The sequence below is a fragment of the Melopsittacus undulatus genome, chromosome 10 (genome assembly GCF_012275295.1).
Source record: "Melopsittacus undulatus isolate bMelUnd1 chromosome 10, bMelUnd1.mat.Z, whole genome shotgun sequence".
NCBI classification, from domain to species: Eukaryota; Metazoa; Chordata; class Aves; order Psittaciformes; family Psittaculidae; genus Melopsittacus; species Melopsittacus undulatus.
Window position 1 is genome coordinate 6,374,546 of NC_047536.1, and position 21,742 is coordinate 6,396,287.

General features: G+C 41.2%; 1 protein-coding gene across 7 annotated transcripts in view; it reads left to right on the top strand.

Moving 5' to 3' along the window:
* The window catches only part of ANKHD1 (ankyrin repeat and KH domain containing 1), a 102,581-nt gene that overhangs the window by 62,810 nt on the left and 18,029 nt on the right, over positions 1-21,742 (top strand). For all 7 annotated transcript variants that reach the window (XM_034067141.1, XM_034067143.1, XM_034067142.1 and 4 more), the window contains 13 exons: positions 4,020-4,766; positions 11,335-11,480; positions 11,620-11,731; positions 12,564-12,709; positions 14,190-14,332; positions 15,089-15,302; positions 16,894-17,069; positions 17,664-17,826; positions 18,762-18,857; positions 19,113-19,229; positions 19,660-19,834; positions 20,114-20,567; positions 20,995-21,072. In XM_034067141.1, the coding sequence (XP_033923032.1) occupies positions 4,020-4,766; positions 11,335-11,480; positions 11,620-11,731; positions 12,564-12,709; positions 14,190-14,332; positions 15,089-15,302; positions 16,894-17,069; positions 17,664-17,826; positions 18,762-18,857; positions 19,113-19,229; positions 19,660-19,834; positions 20,114-20,567; positions 20,995-21,072 (2,767 nt within the window). The remainder of the gene's footprint in view (positions 1-4,019; positions 4,767-11,334; positions 11,481-11,619; positions 11,732-12,563; positions 12,710-14,189; positions 14,333-15,088; positions 15,303-16,893; positions 17,070-17,663; positions 17,827-18,761; positions 18,858-19,112; positions 19,230-19,659; positions 19,835-20,113; positions 20,568-20,994; positions 21,073-21,742) is intronic.

The following is a 21,742-nucleotide window of genomic DNA, read 5'->3' on the forward strand; positions in this document are numbered from 1 at the left end:
CACTAGAGGAAACTTGGAAAGACCACCAAGATCGGAAAGTAACTTAGGTTTTTGGAATGTCAGAAAATAGACTTAAATCTTACGTGGTTTCAGCCCAGTAGCCTGTTGGATATCAGTGCATCCACTTGCTGCTAGTTTCTCATATAAAAGGCTCAGGAGGTATAAAGATTGGCAAAATTGCTGCATGGTTTTCAGGAGGAATGTAGTAAAAATACTCATCTGATCATTCAGTGATCATTCAACCCTCCACAAACCATCCTGTTCTTTACAAACAATTAGATATGTATTTACCAACTAGGTGGCAGATGAATGTACTTGGATCAAGTAGGCTAGTTTTTTGTTGCACAGTTAGCCAGATATTCTCATCCTGTACTTTGTGGGTATATGCAATGACTGCTTCCCAGGTCCTGAGAGCTAAATTTCTTGCTGATACGAATTAGTTCAACACAGAAGTTTCAATACTGAACTCATTTTTATTCCTGTCAATGAGGCTGGTGAATTTTCATTGCAGAAAATCTAACTAAAAATCTAAGCAAAACCAACTCCACTGCTGAGTGAAAACAGGATTGTAAAAAGCCCTAAAAGGCATGAGCAGTGGACAAGCCATTCTGTTCACACAGCACAAAGGTCTGGTATGGATTTATGCTTCCTGATACCTTCCTTTAGTGAAGTGAGGAACAGACTGAATCTGTTTATTTGGTGATTTTGTGTTGGGGTTCTTTTTTGTTCCTACTGATGATGTGGAGGTTTTTTCATTGTTGGTGTTCTTTTACCTAGTTCTAGGGAATATCGCCTAGCAGGATGATGTTGTGATGGGTACAGATTTTCATACTAGGTATAGGTGTTGGCACTGAAGATGTATTTGACTATATAGATGTGTATCACACAAGCTGTGTTTTCTGTCAACCAAACAATTCTGTCCTATAATCATGATTACCTTATGGCAGCTGGTATTTGTGCAGCAACATGTGGATTTCAGTGATTCTCAGTCTTACTTTCATACCAAACGAGTCTTCTGAAAGTGGCCAGAACAGTTGTTTTAAAAAACAGATTGACTAAATATTGCTACTACAATAAATTGTGTGATGGGTTGGCTGGATAAAAGACTGATGCTCCACCAAAAAGGTAAATTAACAAAATAGATTAATAAAATAAAAGGTGAAATGATTACGATCTGGATTTTTAGGTCTTAGTTAAATATTTAAGAACGGAAAGTATAAAATAGTCTTTTGTTCATAATTATATACTAACATGGACACAGTATTTTTCAGGATATTGTGATACAGAAGAGCTTTGGATAAAGCAGGAAATAGCTACTTTTAAGTGCATACAATATCATAATGTAACAATGCTTAGATAGTCAAAGCTGCCAGCAGTGTCTTTTCCACCCCTGGTTTGAACTGGCTGTCAGGTTTAGCAGATCTTTCTTCCTACCCCACATCATCTTCCAGTATCCCCAAGATTACAGGTTGCAACTGTTTTCTGCCATGGGAAGGGTGATTTGGAATCTGAGAAGTGGCCCTGCTCATTGATCAGAAGCTGATTAGAGTAGATCTCTTCACCTCTTCTGGAGCCCAGCTCTTCACTTACTGGTTTCCTAACACTCCTCTTCAGAAACTGTCCCAGCTTTCAGTGGTCATTCACAGCCTAAGCTGCTGTTGGATCAGCCTTGGCTCTTCCACCCAGCCCAGCTCTTGAGACCAGGCTGTGCTTCTGCTCTGCACTTTCTCTTGTGCTTGTACGGAGGCTTTCCTCTGGCAGGCTTGTTTTTACCCCAGCTGGAACATAGTTGAGAGGGACAGTGTTGGTGCTTGATTGTTTAGGGGCTTTTTGAACAGCAGCTTGGACAGGGTCTTGAGCAACCTGGTCTAGTGGAAAGTGTCTGGGTCCATGGCAGGGGGTTGGAACTGGATGAGTTTTTAAGGTCCTTTCCAACCAAACCATTCTATGATTTTTGTTTCCTACAGAGTGATCTAAGCTGTTCAGAGCTGCCAGGTGGTGGGATTGCTTTGTGTTAGAATGGAAATATCTATGAAATGATCTGATGAAAATCTGATATGGTAACCTTAGGAATGGCATTGAACAGAGTATTGCAGAGGTTCCCATCTTGGGTTTTAAAGGCAGGATGAATTTGCAGTTAGGTTTCTGCTAGTCCAGCCCTGGAGCAGCTTTGCTTCAAAAGACACTATCTGACTGTTACACATTTCTAACAAAGCGATAGACAAGCATTTTGGAGGGTTTTGTTGAGTGTAAATCTATTTTTCATGAGTGGTCTGCAAAACTTACATTGTAAGTCACCCTTTTTTAAATGAAAGGGGAGCGATATAAACCCCAAGTACACTACAGAGCCAAATAGCCAGCAGCACGCGAAGTATCCACCAGCCAGCACAAGGCAAATTATTGCTAAACTTCAGTCAAATTCTTTATTGCCTGCTGAGAAAGTGTCTTGGAACTCACTTAGGGGTGAGGGGCAAAATCATAGTAATGGCTAGAAGAGGCATTCAGCTGGAACTGCTGATCTGTGTTGTGTGAGGAGCTGTGCAAGTACTGAAGCCAGAGCTACTGGGGGTGTCTGCAGTGTCTGAGGAGTGCTGGGGTTTTCTTGGGGTTATGAAGATCTTTCCTGTTTCCTTTAAATTTAGATAGGGTTTGCTTTCAGTCCAGAGAGAGTGTCTAGCCAAAGTATTCAGCAAAGCACTGGTTCCATTCTGGTTTAATACTCATTTCTCTTTACAAGAGAAAATTCAGTTATGTTTGCTTTTTCAGTTAGTGCCTCCAAAAATGTCAGAGTGAGGAGTATGTGAATGCTGGTTGGACAGCAGTGCAAGATCAAGTCACTTGTGAGTCATTTTGAGGAAGAGAGCAATAAATTGGTGTTTTATGAAACCTGATCTGGTTCTTGGTTCCTGCATCCAGGTTTTCACTTAACTGTGTGATGTCTAGGCAATTTTATTAAACCAAGGCTCAAGCTGTAATAATTTTAATTCCCCTTTTACCAATGAATGGTACGAAGTTTTCTTTGTGAATATTCAAGTTTTGGTTTTTTTTTTCTTTTTCTTTTTAAAGCTGCCTGTATCACTGTTTAGGAAGAGCAAATGAGAGTTAGTGCAGAAAATTGTTTGATAAGGCTAAAACTTTCCACACTTACAAATAAAATTTCTTCCACTGAAGTCCTAATTAAGATTTCAGCACACTAATAGATAACCATTAGCAGGATCTGACTGCAGGTTTCCTAGCTTTTGGGAATGCAGCCTGGGGTTGCCTGAGGACACTGAGTGCAGAGGAGCACTGCCCGGTGTGGGGTCCTTGTCTTGTTGAAGATCATTTCTGAAGTGTTAATAGTGAGAAAAATTGTTAATTTGTTTCTGGATAGAGTGAGGCAATTTGTTCTTTGTTGATTTTTGTCTTAGAACTTATAAAAAAGTACCAAAGCTTCAAAGCACATTTGAAAACATTATGTCTGCACTAGGATGATTCTCTTTGTAAAGTGAAGGTAGAATGTTGTTGTGTCTGAAGAAACAGTTCCAATTACTCATCTTGTTGTAGAGTTAGTCTTGTCCCAAGTACAGACTACTTTTATTTGTCACCTTGCTGTCGGAAGCTAGTGTCTGGGAAATAGCCTTAGTTGTACTGCTCTGCACACCAGAGCAACTTTTGGGAGCTCGGTACAGTACTGAAGTTCCCTCCTGCTCTTGTTGATTTCCCTTCCCATTGGCATTCCCATGCATTGGCATGTATGTCAGAAACCATAAAAGTTCCTTATTCCTTAAGATTAAACTAGCTGTGTTCAAAGGGACGTTAGGATCAGTATTAAATTCCAGCTGTATACTTTGTCCTTCCTTATCTCAGCATAGAGTACAGGGTTTGCCTTTCTCTGGTTTGACAGATGTGCAGTGTTAGTTGTAAAGATTTTTTTATTATTTTTTTATTTTTTATTTAATTTTTTTTTTGGTGGGTGAGAGGGGAGGTTTGGGGGATCTTCAGCATGGCATTTTTTCAAACATTTTTCATGTGCTTAGGTGCATCCAAGCAGAAGTCAAGTTCCCTGCAGGTAGCAGATAAGGACCTACTGCCACCTTTTCACCCATACCAGCCTTTGGAATGCATAGTAGAAGAGACTGAAGGCAAGCTGAATGAACTTGGACAGAGAATTAGTGCTATTGAAAAAGCACAACTTAAATCATTGGAATTAATTCAAGGTGAACCTTTAAATAAAGATAAGATCGAAGAACTTAAAAAGAACAGAGAAGAACAAGTACAGAAGAAGAAGAAAATATTGAAGGAGCTGCAGAAGGTGGAAAGGCAGTTGCAGATGAAAACCCAACAACAGTTTACCAAAGAATATTTGGAGACCAAAGGTCAGACAGACACACCACTTCCCCTGCAGCAGCAGCAATGCCCACTTACAGGGGTATTCCCAGAAGTGGAAGCCGATAAGGGTCTACCAGAGGATAACTTTTCAGGGTTACCTCAGGTTGACACAATCTTGTCTAAAGATGATGAGCAACAACAGTCTCCACCACCTGCTGAACAAATAGAGTTTGTCCCTATCCAGCCTTTGCCAGCACCGCAATGTAATTTTTCTGGTAACTTAGGTTATAATGGGACAGAGTCTCTTGAACTTCAGAAAGCATTAGGGAATCAGCAGAATGTAGGACAGCAGCAGCAGATTGCTGGGCAGGGGCTCTTAGTTCAAGAACCAGACGGATTAATGGTTGCCACTCCAGCACAGACGCTTACCGACACTCTTGATGACCTAATAGCAGGTGGGTTAAGAAATATACCTATTTTTGCATTAATTTGTGTGCTCAGTTTCCCCCTTTCTCCTTGCCTCCAAAAAACATCTTGGGGTTTTCCAGTTTGGGAATACTTGCTTAAGAGTAAAGTTCCTCATTAGTCCTATTAATCCTAACAGTAACTTCCAATTCTAACATGGGACTTTTAGATATCTTTTTTTTTTTGTTCTCAAAATGCAAAACTTGCTGTACTGGAGACCTGGTTTTGCCCCTTTGGCCTCATCTTTTTCTGTGCTTCTTAAAAAAGCCGTATCATGAGTGATCAAAAGTGCCCATTCTGAAAGCATGACAGATGGATATCTTCTGTAGAGTTTTCTGTACAGGCTTATACCTCAGAAACTTCCTTCAGTGTAGGAGCCATCTATGAAAAGCCAAATTATTATCACTTATATGGACAAACGTGGCCCTCTTCGTGCTGCTCAGGGTGTTGCTATAGTTTAAACACAACCTGGAACCCATGCAGAGCTGCTTGGTTCTGTGCAAGCAGTGGCTTGTGTTTTCAGAATACCCTCTAAACCCTCGTTGTTATACAGGAATATCTGCTTGTTAGATATGACACATGGCAAAATTGTGTCCTGTTATCTGGATGAAAAGCAAAAATCCAACCATCCTTCCATTTGTTGGTAATGGTGTGAAGAGGAATGGAAGTTTCCGCTGTTGGGTTGTTCAGGTCCCCTTGTGGATAAAGAGGTATCATTTTGGTTGACTTAATTTCCTGGGTTTGACTAGGATTGATGTTTGCTGCTGGAGGTATGTAGGATATAGCCAGCATTGTTTGGTCTGTAGTTTTGCTTTTCTTTTTTTGTTAATTCAGTGTTTTGCACCTTTTCTTTGCACCCTGTGTCTGTCCCTCAGCCCTTCTCCCCCATCTCCCTGCCTGTAGTCACTGGCCTGTTCTCTTTAAGTTCATTTCAAGGTTTTAGGAACATGTTGGTAAAACCTTTTGCCAGCCATTCCTGGGACCTTTTAGAATGATAATTCCATCTACCCTGTGCAAGTCCAGACTACCTGCTACGTCCTGTGGAACCATAGTTGGTGGGATTGTGTGGTGTGTTGTATGAGCTCCCTTTAGCTGTACAGTCATTCAGAGAAAGCCTCTTGTGTTATAGAGCATTGGTCTTAGTTCCCAATAAGAACAAAATGCAAATCAAATGCAATGAAAACAAAATGCAATTGGATAATTTTTGATTACTTGAGACTGAGTATTGGAGTGTATGAGGAGGAAAACCTCAATGGTTACCACAAAACATAATCAACATGGGCTCTTTGGAGTAGTTGCTGACAATTTCACACATCTAGCATGAGGTCATCTAATATGTGCTCTTATGGTGAGCAAGCTGCATGTTAAATCCAAGCTAGTCAGTGCACCCCAAATGAAGAACTGCTGCAGTCAGCTGAGTGAGAGCTGTGCTGCCTGAAAAGAGATTGCAGACAGCCAGAAAAACTGCATCTAAAAAAGAATTTAAAAAAAAATGTTGAACAAGACACGGGTTCATTTTCTGAAGCTGGATACTCTTTTTGCTGGGTCATTAATGACATTTTTTGCTAAGAAATGAGATGCACTCAGTTAAAAAATCTGGACAAACAGCACGCTTTTCTACAACCGTTAGGAGCTCTACAGAAATGCAACTCAAGGAAACTTTTGCTGTGCAATTCCATAGGCTCCTGCAGAAAGTCTTGATGTTGACTTCTTGAAGTATATTTTCTTCTGAAATTCATAAGTTTTATTCCCACCCCCCCCAAAAAAAAAAAAAAAAAGAAAACGAAATGCTGGGACAGAATTGGAAATGGAAACTTTTATGAGATGTGATTTTTCACATGGGTGCTACAGATACCAGGTAGGATTGTTAAGGGCCCTGTGCCTGGTGTGGGAAAGGTCTGTCTCTTCGAGCAGTTGTGCCCAGCTGCTTGTCTGCCTTGACCATGATGCTGCTGGTGGAGCTGCAGTAATGGTGGTGAGTGACTTGGTCAGGACATTTTTATTCCTGCTGAGTATTCCAGTTTATACCGGCTCTACTTCAGAAGAAGAGAGATGTTGAATGGGCTTTCTGCCATCTACACTGAAATACCTTTTGCTGTTGCTCTTGCCAGTGGCCATGTGTGAGGCAAATATTTTCAGTGCTGTAGCTGAGACCAGGGAGAACTCTAAGGAAGAACTTAAATTTCTACAAAGCCTTATGTCTTCATTTTGCTGACTAACTTAATTGTGAGAGCATGCATAAATGGAGTCAATATCCTGCCAGCTGCTGGGTGTTGAGGTGACTGCTGTTAAGGTGCAAAGTGTCGGAGGTCTCCCTGACAGTCACTGGTAGACATGTACCTGAGTCCCCTCTTACATAAAGCTGTACAGAAGTAACCAGATAACCTTTGGAGAGTCAGGTAAAACATAAAATTAAAGTCGCTCTTTCCCCTCCGGAATGTTTTGGTTGTAATGGAGTTAATTTAGATGTACTAAAGCAAAAATCTTAGAACTAATCCTGTCTTTGAAGGTGTGACTTACTCCAGTCAAGCTGTCAGTTGGGTTTGCAAGAGATACAGGTATTGTGCAGTTTAGGCTGGGGATCAGTACATTATTTTGGATCACGTCTTCCAATGTAAAAGCATATTTTGGATCTAATTTTCATTTCTTGGTGCACATTTGGTTTCTTGAAGCATCCAGCCTGGCATACTTGGAGCTTCATTTCAGGTCACATTATGCATTTACCATAGTAGATTTCTTAGCCAGCAGTATCTGAATTGAGGCTTTTTTGCTTGTTTAGGGTGTTCAAGATGAGTATCTTTGTTGCTAGGTTTGGTCTCTAGTTGGAATATCTGTTTGTTCTACTCAGCAGGTATTTTTAGTCAGGAGGTGGCATCTCCCTGTGCTTCTGTCTGGCTTCTATGAGCTCGTGTTTATGTACTGAAACTCCAGGCATGTTTTGAGAAACTTCCATTAACTGTTACTTTGGTTCTGAAAGTCTGGTTCTGGTCAGTTATACAGGATTGTGGTATTGTAATGATTTGGAAGGTGACATCTGAGTTACTGTATTTAGGATTGCTCTTGGGAGTAAAACCGGTTATGGGGATAATCTAGAGTGAGAAATGCTGTGCCTGTGCAGTAACACATTATTGAGGAGCTGCAGGACAGGTTGATAAACTGCTCAGTCCTGAAAAATCCCAGTGACTTTGAGGACTGGGGAACTGAAATCCAAGCCCTGTGTCCATGAACATCCATGCTCACAGCAGGGCAAGTGTTTGGTAGATGCAGATCCAGGCTACAACTGCAGCCTCATTCAGAGCTGCGTGCTTGATGTTCTGCCAATGCCTCCAGAGCCTGACTTAGATAAAACACTAAGTTCTTGCTTCCTCTTGTTTTACTCATGTTTCCTGTGATATTTTCTCATAACTTTGGAAAATAAGTCATCCATGTCTACAAGAAATCTGGAGAGGGACTTCTGACATGGGCCTTTAATGACAGGACATGGGGTAATGGGTTTAAACTGGAAGAGAGTAGGTTTAGATGAAACACTAGGAAGCAGTTCTTCCCTGTGAGGGTGCTGAGGTGCTGGCACAGGGTGCCCAGAGAAGCTGTGGCTGCCCCATCCCTGGCAGTGTTCAAGGCCAGGTTGGACACAGGGGCTTGGAGCAAGCTGCTCTAGTGGAAGGTGTCTCTGCCATGGCAGGGGGTTAGAACTGGATGAGCTTTAAGGTCTCTTCCAACCCAAACCATGCTTTATGTCTTTGAAGACCTGTTTTCGACTTCACACTGATGCAAGCTCCAAGCCCTTCTTTAAAATGTGGAGATCCTGGATTTTGTCATGTGTAGCATTAATTATTTTTTTTAATACAAATCTCTTGAATATTGCAGTTTATGGAAATATCCAAAACCTGTGTCACCAAATATGTATTTTTATAAAGATCTGAGGCACACTGTGTGAAAACAGATTATGTATTTATTAATGCCTGGTGCTCACTGTGCTTATCTGTATCCTTCCTTGTGAAAAGACAAAATTCCTGTTCAGTAGGAAGCAGTCTACATACTGGAAAGTTCTCCCCTTGTCTTCCCAGAGGGTAAACTTCCACGTTTCTCTGATCTCTTAAAATCCTGTGGCAGCTAGAGATGCTGAGGGTGGCCATGCCGCACAGCTGGGCAGGGGCAGTGCTGCTTCCACTGCTGAGCTGCAGTCCTGTAGTTGTTCCTGCATTAATGCCAATTGAGATGGAAGTCTGGAGTGGGTATGGTGGTTACACAACAGCCTCAGTGTTGTTCTGTAACTTAGGCTGAGCTAAATCAGCCCCATGGAACTGGAGGTAAAGTTCTCAGGCGTGTTTTGCTCTGCAGAGGATGAATTCCGTTGATGCTCCATTGGGCCACTTGCCAGCCACACTGAGGAGATAGAAAATGGCACTTGAGAAATACTGCAGTTTTATAAACTCTGTAGTTATGGAGAGAATGAATCATCAGTGGGTGCTACAGGACTATTTGTTGTTAGATTTTATTTTAAACAAGTATTTTTTATCTGCATTTCTACTGCCTTGGGTGTCCTCTCTCACATTTGAGATCATCACTGCATATGAAGATGTTTCAAGCACATGGTGACAATCTAAAGTATGCAAGAAATACTTGGACATTCTCAGTAATTGTTGTGAAACAGAATTTGTGGAACCTGTAACAGCATCACTGAAGATATAGCATTGGTGTCCTTGAAGTGGCTCACATAGAGTACCTCTGGGTACTTTGTATGCACAGCACATGCACCTATTTTAGATCTGCAAGATAGGAAAGTATTGAGCCAGTGTCTTTCATGAGGAAGCACCAGTTTATTTACTGTAAATCCTCAACAGGGTGATTTGGTGTCTTGTATTTTGGAAGGAATAATCTTTAGAAATCAAATCAATATCTTGCATTTCAGTGCATTGAGCAGAAAAACAGTTGTATTGCATTAGTTAATGCTCATCTGCTGGTGTAAATAGTGAACCACAGGAAGCAGGTGACATGTGGGAGCTCTTAGATTTGAAACTTCTAATACAGACCTGGTTTGCTCATGGGAAGTTGGGAGGTGAAACAAAATTCAACTCTGAATTCAGATACAGCATTTTGTTGCTTAAATGTGATAGCCAAGTGTTAATGCTGGGTTTTGCATATATGCCAAGGAGAGCCTTTACTTAAAAAAGACATCTGAAAATGTCACCTTCCAAAATTTCAGCAACAGTTCCCTTGATGTTTCCAGCACCCAACTGAAGGGACCTATCTACACTTGCTCCAGTCAGTTTCCTTTTTTACACATATGCAGTACTGTAGGCTGCATTAGTGGTGTTAGGGGTTGTGTTGAGGGTTTTTGTAAGACTGTTCCATCTGCACTGTTTTCCTATGAGTGAAGTTTGTCAATGGAATAGGCTGGGAAAGGTTTGCAGTGGTTTCAGTTGTATCCAGGTTTGCATTCAGCCTTCATCTTCCCTTACTGCTTGAAACACTTGACAGAAGTAAAATATTGTTATTTCTTAACCTGCTTTTGTTAGTGTCTTCCATCAGTTGCATGTTCCAGGAGTACTACAAAATACTGTGTGTTTGAATCACAAAAGCTAAGCAGGTATTCCATCTCTGCACAGATAGAAATTGGGCAACCCAGCAGTGGCATTTCTTGTCAAATCCAGCTGCTGTATTAATAGGGTTTACTGCAGTTCAAGTGCACTGGTACCTACTGCATAGGCCTGTTGGGAATCCAGGCTGAGCCTTAGGTGCATTTGGGTCCCTTTCAGAGCTCTCCTGTGGTTACAAAGGAAGATACATGTAGAGCTATTTCTCTGCTTGTCCTGCTAAAGGTTCATTTAAAACTAGTTGAATAAAAGCTGATTCTCAATTATTAACTTCTTGTGTTTTAAAAGAAGATAAAGTTGCATTCCTTCTGTCCCTGAGCTAAACTGTATCTCCAGGTTGAAATCTTTTTACAGGCTGTGGATCAATCAGAATCGATTTTAGGGAGCACAGACAGTTTTCAGCTTGCTTAGTTGTGTTGGCTGCCTCCTTCTGTCTGCTTCTCTTCCACCCTTCCTGGGTTGTTTTAACTCTTGAGACACAGTTAATGGTGTAAGCTGCTGTCAGTCATCTTGCTTTGAAAACCTTCTCTGCAGTCAAGGTGTGCACTAACCTTTATGTGAAAAACTTTGGAATTCCAGGCTGTATTTCTGAAGGTCAGGTTTGTGTGTTAGGAATATTTTGCCTGCTTACACTGAGCATACGAGTGAACTCTTAACAATGAAGGTTACAGTATAAAAAGGATAACTAATTATCTTTATAATTTGTACTCATAATGCAGACAGACTAATTCATAAAATTATTTTCCAACTTCACACAGTTTGGACCAGATGCTTGCACTGTGTAACTGCTTGGAAAGCTTCTTTGCAAAGACACCAACTCATTTGTTCTTAGGAACGTCTATTTGTTTCCCCCCATTACTGTTTTGATATTGGACCAATGTAGTTCTGTGACACTAAATATTTTTCATCTTAAGTTGTGTCATTCCTGAGAGTGGATGAGTAACCCAGTGTTACCTTTCAGCTGTGAACAGCAGAGTGCCCAGTGGCTCCACCAGCTCCTCGCACGCTACTGAATCCCCCACGCCTGAGCCTTGTTCACAGGCATCGAGCAATGTGCCCTCACAGTCGGTGCTCCCCATGTATCCTTCAGTTGACATTGATGCACATGTGAGTAATTGCAGTTGGGTTTGAAGTTCTGAAGGCAGGGGAGAGGGGAATATGGATCTAGAACTGTCTGAAAACCATGACATTTTTCCTAAAGCATTTTTAATTTCTAAATATCTTCTTTTTCTTTCCAAACGTGAAGACTGAAAGTAATCACGACACAGCTCTGACCCTTGCGTGTGCAGGAGGTCATGAAGAACTTGTATCTGTACTGATAGCACGTGGTGCCAACATTGAACACAGAGACAAGAAGGGTAAGCCAAAGCAGTGAAAGAGCATGGCCATTACCTACAACACAGTCCCTCTCCACATTTCTTGTAGGCTTCTTCAGGTATTGGAAGGCTGCTGTAAAGCAGCCTTCTACTTCATGTAGAAATCTTGGCCATAAAAAGCCAATGGCATGGCATGCTTTCACCTGTATTTTGGAAAAGCAGTGCATCTGAGTGCATCTTAATCAGATCTGCAAAATGTTAAGCACTTTGCTCCTGATTATTCACCCTCTACAAAAGATCTTGGCATACTAGATAGAGCAGCTGATGCGGGTAAAATGGGCTAAAATGTCAGCTAATCGGATGATCAATCTAGTGGGGAGTTAGTTGTCAGGTATGTATCATACTGTTCTCAAGAACAGAATTCAGCAGAATGTAAATCTTTAGAGCTGAGAGAAGAAAACCACCATGCCACCATACTTAAAACTCACACTGACTCCTGGAATTATGCAATATAGGCAGTACAGATGTGTCCACTTGTTGGAGCTTTATGAAATAGTAATTCAGTGGAAAACCATGACTTCTCTAAAGAGACAAGTTGGTTGGAACTTAGTCCATTTTGATCAGTGCAAGTTTGGATTTCTTTTGAAGAGCCTTTAATTCTATTTGGAAAGAGTTAAGAGCCTAGATGTGTCAGGGTCAGAACAGGGCTAGGAAATAGTCTGAGTTTGTGACCTATACCAGGAAGCCCCCAGTCTGAGGAAGACATGTCTGATCAATAGAAGTCATTGTGAATTAACCCTTTTGTGCATTTCTGCTCCTTAATAATACTTTTGAGATTCTCAAGGTTGTTTTTAACATATTCTCTTGTTACTAGGTTTTACGCCTTTGATTCTGGCTGCAACTGCTGGACATGTTGGTGTAGTGGAAATACTTTTGGACAAAGGTGGGGATATTGAGGCACAGTCTGAGCGCACAAAGGATACTCCCCTTTCGTTGGCATGCTCTGGTGGACGCCAGGAGGTATGGGCATATTGTCTTCCATGAGTTTGAGTTGTCTTTTGTAGACAGTTTTTTCTACATGGTTTGTTTTTTTTGTTGATGGTATAATAAGTCATCCTTTTGCTGGAAGGTTTTTGACCTGTAGAAGGGTGGTTAATTTAAGTCTTGTTCCTCTTTCAAGAGGAAGGGGAATTTATTCATTTCTCTTTTGGCTGTGCCAGTTCTGTTAGCTAATGTTTGTTGTAACTTGTCGTTGTTCTCCTTCATTCTTCTCTGCAAGGTAAGTACATTTGTGAGGGAGGTAGGGATATTTAGTGAACCACTTTGTTCACTGAACACCTCCATTATGCATCCTCCCTGTGCTTAGAACAAAACAGCCAGTGCAGGCACACAAGGACAGAAACTGAAATCTTGTGCTGGCAGACCATGGGTTTAGTGGTAATGTGCAAGGCTGGTAAGTGCAGGTGCAATGCAGGGCACATTATACTGGCCTTGTAAAGCATGTTTCAGGTTTTTCTCAGCTTTTTTATTTTCTTTTTGGTGTGTGGTGGTGGGGTTTTTTGTTCCAGGTAGGGTTTGATACATCCTTCCTCATTTAGTCATGGGCATGCTAGCTTAGATAAAAGCACAGAGATGGGAAATTGCTCTGTGACAAATAAGGGATTGCTAAGTTTTGGAACTCGTACAGATTAAAACAGGTGGCCAAAATTGGAAAATTTTCACTTGACTTCTGAATTGCAAATCTTTAACAGTAAAAGTGCTGCTTACAAATGAGATCAGTGTGGCCTGTGAGAGCATTACTTATTGAGCTACTTAAATCTTCTTTCTTTATTTTCTTATGCCAGAATCTACCTCTGGCATAGCAATTTGGTTTCTGGCTTAGCAACTTAGGAGGCAGCCTTTTTTTGGCTTATCTGAAAATTATTTAGCCTATGTTACGAATAAAATGAGGCCCAATAAAGTGCAGTACATCACCAGAAATGTTTTAATTTCCCCCTTTTATTTATCTACAGCAGCTTCTGATAGAGAAGCCCTTCCTTGCTTGTTCCAGTAACATCAGTCTGTCTGATTTTTGCCATGTGTTTTGCTAGAAGGACCATATGATACAGATGGTCAAACTTGGCTTCAGTGTCATTTGAATTAAGGTGGGAGTTTCTGAAAATGATGCTCAAACAGTGATGGAGATTATGGCAGTGGGATAGATCACTTGTTTGCAAACTCAAGATTCCCAAGAAGAGATTCACTTGCATTTTTGATGAGGTGAAAGAATCTTCCTGCCTGCACTGTAGAACCCACACAGATCAGCTGATGCTAAGTCTGCGCAGCCTATGTGTAAAAATAAAGCCAAACAGGATAGAGATTTTCACGTAGAATCATTATCTATTGACAAAGGAAACTGGTAGCACACTGGGGGGTTCTGAACATGTGATGACATCATTTCACTTCCTGGATAACAGTGAAGGCCACTGTATGTCTTTTAATGTGCATGTTGTACTTTCAGGTGGTTGATCTGCTGTTGGCTCGGGGAGCAAACAAAGAACATAGGAATGTGTCTGACTATACACCATTAAGCCTTGCTGCATCTGGTGGCTATGTTAATATCATCAAGATTCTTCTCAATGCTGGGGCAGAAATCAATTCCAGGTAATGTGCTGTGTACACCCAGTGAGCTGCACAGACCCTCTGCTACTGGCTGCACACTGAGACTGGGACCTCTAGTGCTTTCAGACCTCCTTGCAGCCTTTCTGCATGGTGTTAGCTTGTATGTTCACCTTATCTTAGTGCTTTTAAATTACGTTTAGCTATCACAAACTTCATTTCCCCTTTATCTAAATTTTCAGGAATTACCGTAGTATGGAAACCTATTCCTTCTCTTTCCCACCATTTTGGGTTACAGTTGCCAAGCTATTTGTGACAGAATCAGGTCAAAGAACCAGCCAAAGCAGTCTGGGCAACTCTGTGTGTTTGAGGATGTCTTTTTCAGTAAGACCAACAAATGTATACAGCTGTATCACCTAAGGCTCCTCTTTATTAATTTTAAGGAAAGTAATGTATATTTTATCTAGTTACAGCAGTGCTAGAAGCATGTTTTCTTCTGAATGAATCGGTGCAGCCTTGATTTAATGTGTATGGTTGAAGGCTTATGCGTGCTTTGGCCCTCTGAATGTCTAGAAGCTGACATGTATTTTCCTCGTGTATAAATTGTAGTTGTCTATTGCATGTAGTTAATCTGCTGGTTTCTCCTTATAATTCAGAGATGTTAGTGTTTCAGGTCAGTGTCTATATTTGTGTAAGTTACATGTCCCTTTCTGGCTTCCAACAAAGCATTTTGGTCCTCTTGGATACACTTAGGTTTCCCAGAGCATTCCTGGGAGCTGCAGTTTGTCTCTTTTCCCTCAGGACTGGCAGCAAGCTCGGCATTTCTCCTCTGATGCTGGCTGCTATGAACGGCCACGTCCCTGCTGTGAAGCTACTGCTGGACATGGGGTCTGATATTAATGCCCAAATTGAGACCAACCGGAACACAGCTCTCACCCTGGCCTGCTTCCAGGGCCGAGCAGAGGTGGTCAGTCTGCTCTTGGACAGGAAGGCCAATGTTGAGCACAGGGCAAAGGTATGTGTGGGAATTGTCTTTCCTCATGACTTCTACCAGGTGATTTCTCTGTGTCATTATGTTGCTTCAAATTTTCCTGTTCCTTTGAGCTTCTCCAGAAGCAGAGGACTATTTCTTTTATAAGTCCTCCTTCTCAGAGGACTTATTACATCATAGAATAGTTAGGGTTGGAAAGGACCTTAAGATCATCCAGTTCCAACCACCCTGCCATGGGCAGGGACACCTCACACTAAAGCATGCCACCCAAGGCTCTGTCCAGCCTGACCTTGAACACCACCAGGGATGGAGCATTCACAGCTTCCCTGGGCAACCCATTCCAGTACCTCAACACCCTAACAGTAAAGAACCTCTTCCTTATATCCAGTCTAAACTTCCCCTGTTCAAGTTTTAACCCATTACCCCTTGTCCTATTGCAAGAGTCCCTAATGAAGAGTCTTTCCCCAGCATCCTTATAGGCCCCTTATAAGGACTTACTAAATGTCCTGAAATAAGATTGGAGGTCTTCTTAACAAAAAAAATAGAAGTATCAGTGGTGATGAATTCTTTGCACTAGGGAAAAGCTGCCTGGTCCTTTTGTTCTATAGTACTGAGAAACTTTTCAGGTTGAAGCTTGACATGATGCTTTTGACAGATGCAGATTTTTACATGTAAGCGAAGTCCAGGCAAGAAGAGAACAGTGATGCTTAACACTGACTCTCAGATAGAACAGATTTTTTTTGTCTACAACAGAAGTAGTGCAGTCAAACTTTGTAAAGCTTTTACATTGCTGTAGAACCCATGGCTTCAGCACTGTGACTTTCTGTGCCTCTGAAATGCTCCACAGGTCCCATCCTTTGGTACTCTGGGACAGCTTTGTGTCTCCTGCCATAAAGCAAGCTTAAGGCTTGTGTAGACAGCCAGACTGATTTCCCCAGCACAAAGGAAGTTTTGGTAACTCCTAAGGCTGCTGAAATAATTGCTGTGTCTGTTTACCCTGCCTGCTCCTGGAATGACTGTGGCTGGAGGAAAGGGGATATGGATAAAAGCCAGCTCTGCAATGGTCAGTTGGGCATGTTGGCAGCTGGTGTAAGTTTATTTCACAGTCTAGCCTGGCAACTGATCTGGGCCCAGGTCAGTCTCAGTGCTAAGGCAGGCTACAGAGAAGCTGAAAGAGCCAATTTCTGAGCATTTCTATAGAAACACTTGTGTCTTCATTTGGATTTGGTCTAACATCTGGTTTAGAGATGCTGTTGTAAACTTTGGTTTTGCTGTTCAGACAGGTATCTGGTGGTGCATAGTCAACATTTGCCTGGGTTTGTATAAATCAAAGCCCAAAAGTATTTGGTGTATGGGGTTTTTTTTTGTTTGGGTTTGGGTGGTGTCTTTTGGTTGCGTGTTTTGTGGGTTTTCTTGTGTGGTTTTTTTTTGTGGGTTTAGGGGTTTATTTTCTCTCTTTTTAGAAAGGGACTGCTTGAAGTTAGGCTCATAAACTAAATATAAATCAGTTAAGTAAAAAAAAACCTGATTTCTTTACATAGAAATCATTTATGTATTCTCCAAAGAAGGTCCATTGTACACGTGTCGAACTGCATAGCTCTTTTTCTTTGCACAGACTGGTCTCACGCCTCTGATGGAAGCAGCTTCAGGAGGATATGCAGAGGTTGGAAGGGTTCTCCTTGATAAAGGAGCAGATGTTAATGCTCCACCTGTGCCTTCCTCAAGAGATACAGCTTTAACAATTGCAGCAGATAAGGGTCACTACAAGTTCTGTGAGCTCCTGATTAATCGGTAAATCATTTCTTTTCATGAGTGTCACACTTACTCTGTAGCTGTGTCCATCTGTAGCAGATGTCTCCTGTGTCTGAGAGCAAAGGGAATGAGAAGCTTTAGAAGCACAATGTTACATCTGTTCCCTACTCTACAGTACTATCCTGGAGTATCCTGCTACTCTAGTGTTAATTAAGCTGAGCAGGCAGATGGGGCCAGAAGTAAGCAAATAGTGTCTGGCTTGGCAGCTCTCTTGGCTGTGTATTAATCCAGCAATTCCCACATGAGCATTTCCCCACTGTCACTTGAGGGGCAAAGGCTGGCAGTAGCTCTTGAGCTCTTCAAGCTGAACCTTGGTCCTGTGGGTAGACACCACATTCATGATAATGTAAAGGACTTGTGGTTGCTGTGGTGCATCAAGTGTGTGTTTCTGTGAAGGAGGTTTAAATAATCCCTGTCACTACAGTGCAACTTAAACAGTAGGTTTCAAGGGCAGAATTTTTCTATCTAGCCACTGTATTTCAGGAATTAAAGTTGAATAAAGTACTTGGATCTCTTGTGATCTTGCTTCCTGACTTCCACCTTTATGTATTCCCTGTCTCACTGGATTTTTAGAGGAGCACATATTGATGTTCGTAACAAGAAAGGAAACACACCCCTGTGGTTGGCTGCTAATGGGGGTCACTATGATGTGGTTCAGCTGCTTGTGCAAGCAGGAGCAGATGTGGATGCTGCAGACAACCGGAAAATTACACCTCTTATGTCAGCATTTCGTAAGGTAGGAAACCAGCTTGATTGTATGTGTCAGTGAGAAATGTTTTCAAATCGCAGTTTGTCATTTGGTCTTAAGTCTGAATGCTTGGATTTGGAAGAATCAAATATAACACAGCAAAATTACTATTTAGATAAAATGCCATAATCTGAATATGTCATAGATCTCATTTTTGAGAGGTGAAAACCTCTGTTCCGTAAACACTGTTAAGTTTTATCTTCAGTTATACACTGTCCAAAAACTGTTACTGTTTGAGATTTCACTGCCATGATATTGAGATAGTCCCTTCAAAATTCCTGCAGATTGTACTGCTTGTCTCAATTCTGCTTTTGAGAGGAACAGATGACCAGCCTGTAACAAGCTTGTCCTGAATTTTCTGTGCTTCTATTCTGTTCCTAACTTGAGTGGAACATTTTTTTGTAATTGAAGATGGTTGCAGCTTTTCTTCTTCAGAGGAAGGACATTGGTTTTCCTCAGTTTTGTTAGAATCAGAGAATAGTTAAGGTTGGAAAGGACCTTAAGATCATCTAGTTTTAACCCCCCTGCCATGGGCAGGGACACCTCATACTAAACCATGTCACCTGAACATGGATGTTGGATGTAAGGAGTATAGCTATAGCAGAGGAATTTATTAATGGTGGCTGCCTTACCTTTAACAGCATATCAAGTAAGTGTACAGCTTTTTTGACAAACAGCAATACTGAGCATGCCACTGAAAGCCCTCCATTGCTTTCAAATAACTTCAGAGGCAACAGCTGGATGCTTTCTGTGTAGTTACACAGGGTACCCCATCAGTGATACCTTCCTTCCCAAACAGTACCAGACATGTTTTTGCTAATCTTCATTCTTTTTCATTGGACTGAGTGATACCAAACTTGTCAACTTTCATAATGAAAATAAGAGTTGTGTACAAGAGATCAGAATTTTCTTTGGTGTTCTAGGGGCATGTGAAGGTAGTTCAGTTCCTGGTGAAAGAAGTTAACCAGTTCCCTTCGGACATCGAGTGCATGCGATACATAGCAACAATAACAGACAAGGTGAGTTTGACTTGGGGAAAAGACCCTGATCATGTATTTTCACTGTAATTATACATAAGAAATTCTTAAGTATTTGAAAACTGAATGTACATTCACTCATGCACATAAATAAATATATCCACATATAGAGTCCAATTCAGTTGAAATGGTTTGTATGGTTATGAATAGAAGGATGCTGCTATAGCATTGTTAGAGTAAGCCTCACTCCTCAACTGTAGTTTATTATGGAGATAGTAAGACAAGTCTGCATTCCAGGACCTGTTGAAAAAGTGTCACCAGTGTGTGGAGACAATTGTGAAAGCTAAAGACCAGCAGGCTGCAGAAGCAAATAAGAATGCAACTATACTGCTGAAGGAGTTAGACCTGGAAAAAGTAAGTAAAGAATTGCTGCCACACAGCATAAGGGTTTCAGCTGTATATTAAAATTAAGTAATTAAAATTACAGCTTTTATATAAAATACTCTGGGAGATCTTTTTGATTCAAAGATGTGAACATTGCTACAAAAATATTAATGGCATTATTTTGAGAAAGGACTGAGCTAGTGAGAGATTTTGTTACAGTAAAATTATGTTTTTATACCACTTCTGTTTTGGTTGTTATTGTGTTGGAATTCCTTAGAAGTTTGAGGACCAGCTAATCCTGTTGGTCTGCCAACTTTCCATGTAAACAATTCAGTATGTGACAAAGCCATTTTAATCCATCCTGCCCTCTCCTTTCTTCATCCCCCCAGATGTTTAGGGAAGATCAGAATTAGAATTTAGTCTGTGTAAAAATGTTTAAATATGGATCCTTTTCTTCTAGTCAAGAGAGGAGAGCAGGAAACAAGCTCTTGCAGCTAAAAGGGAGAAAAGAAAGGAAAAGAGAAAGAAGAAGAAAGAGGAACAAAAAAGAAAACAAGAAGAAGATGAAGAAAACAAGCCTAAAGAAACTCTGGAACTGCAAGAGGATGATGATGAAGAAGAAAATGATGATGAAGGTAAAGAACAAGTGTTTCTATGAACAATTAGTAGTTGTGGGAGTGACTTTATTTAACCATCTGGGTAAGGGAATCTGTTGACAGCTGCCTTCTGTGGTACTGCAGCATCCTTGCACAGCCTCTGCCCTGGCTTTGCCCTCTGCAGTCAAAGTTCACAGCAAAACCCCTTTGTTCACACACAGACATCCTCAGCCGTGTTGCAAGGGGCAGACCTTCAGTCAGGGCACTGATTCCTGTATCGTGTGCACTTTGATTCTATGTCAACTGTTTTCCTTTTAGTGGAGCAAGAAGTTCCTATAGAGCCTCCTAGTGCAACTACAACAACTACCATTGGGATTTCTGCAACTTCCACTACTTTCACAAATGCCTTTGGGAAGAAGAGAGCTAATGTGGTGACTACCCCCAGCACAAACAGGAAAAACAAGAAAAACAAAACTAAAGAGACTCCTCAGAACATGCAGATAATTTTGCCAGATCAGCATATATCTCTAGCCCAGCAAAAAGCAGATAAAAATAAAATAAATGGAGAGCCAAGAGGTGGTGGTGCAAGTGGGAATAGTGATTCGGATAACCTGGATAGCACAGACTGCAATAGTGAAAGCAGCAGTGGAGGGAAGAGCCAGGAGCTGAACTTCACAATGGATACGAACTCCTCGGAGCGGCGCTACGCCTCCCTGCTTATCCCCTCTCAGGAAGAGAAAACAAGCACCTCAGCTTCAAAAACACCCACAAGGTGAGGCTGCCACATTGCTCCTGTCATTTCACAGAGTTTTACTTAAGCCAATGGAGACTTTCTGTAGCTGAAGCTTTATACCAGCTGGTACATTCCTGAAGTCTTGAGAGACTGAGTTTGCTTGGGTTTTGTGGCTGTTAAATAATCCTTTCGAGTTTGTTGAACATAACCTCTTTAAACTGGTACAGATAAGATTTATTTCCTTTTTGCATTGCTGGTTAGTGTTTAACAGAACTTCTGCAAAACAGCTGTTTTTCTCTGCACTATTTAATCATCCATGTTGTGTTGTCAACTTTATTAGAATAGATTTTAAAATGAATATGCTGGATATTACTCATAATTTATTTACAGAAGTGGCTTCATTACGTTTTGATTGTTTTATGGTTTCACCACTAACTCATTTGGATTGCAATCTTTTTGTTTTAAGGAGGGAGGAGGTTGATGACTCTGAGCATTTCACCTGCCAGGTTGATGGCCAGTTTGACTTAAACTTGTCAAGCCAGAGGTGAGAGTCAAAAGAACTGGACGAATGTACAGGGGCCGTGTGAATGGTGTGGAAGATGGTTCAGTTGCCAGGGAATATGCTAATAACTTTTATAACACCAGTTTTGAAGTAGGTCCTTGGCCTGAATGAAAAAGCTGAGATCCCCTCTGAATCTGTAGTGTTTGCTTATTTTTATATATAAGTAGCATGAGCCGGATCCTTTCTAGTTTTCTTTCTTTTCCTGCATTAAAGGAGGGCAAAGGGTGTGGGGCTTGATGTGCAGGACACCTGCCTGAGAACCCAGCATCAGGGAGAACACAGTATGGGATGAGAAAGTGCAGCAACTGGGAAGGCTGTCACCAGGGAGGCAGTTGGGACTTACTTTTTCCTTTTTCCCCAGATTGAAATTAGGTGCAGAATGAGTGGATTTGTTTGTTTTGGATTACCCTTAATGTTAGAAATTATTGTTCTGTTTTAGGAACATAATTTGTTCCTACCTTGGACCTATCTCCTACAAAATCCCAGGAATCCTGTGCAGTACACACCAGCAGGACTAACTAAATGCATACTCATAACTCCCTGTTAGAAGTGGTGCTTCTGCTAGATGAAGTACGCCTAAGAAACAAGACCTTATATAAATACCAAGATGGGGCCAGTGTATTTTATTGACCTCTGCAGGTGCTCTTTGGCT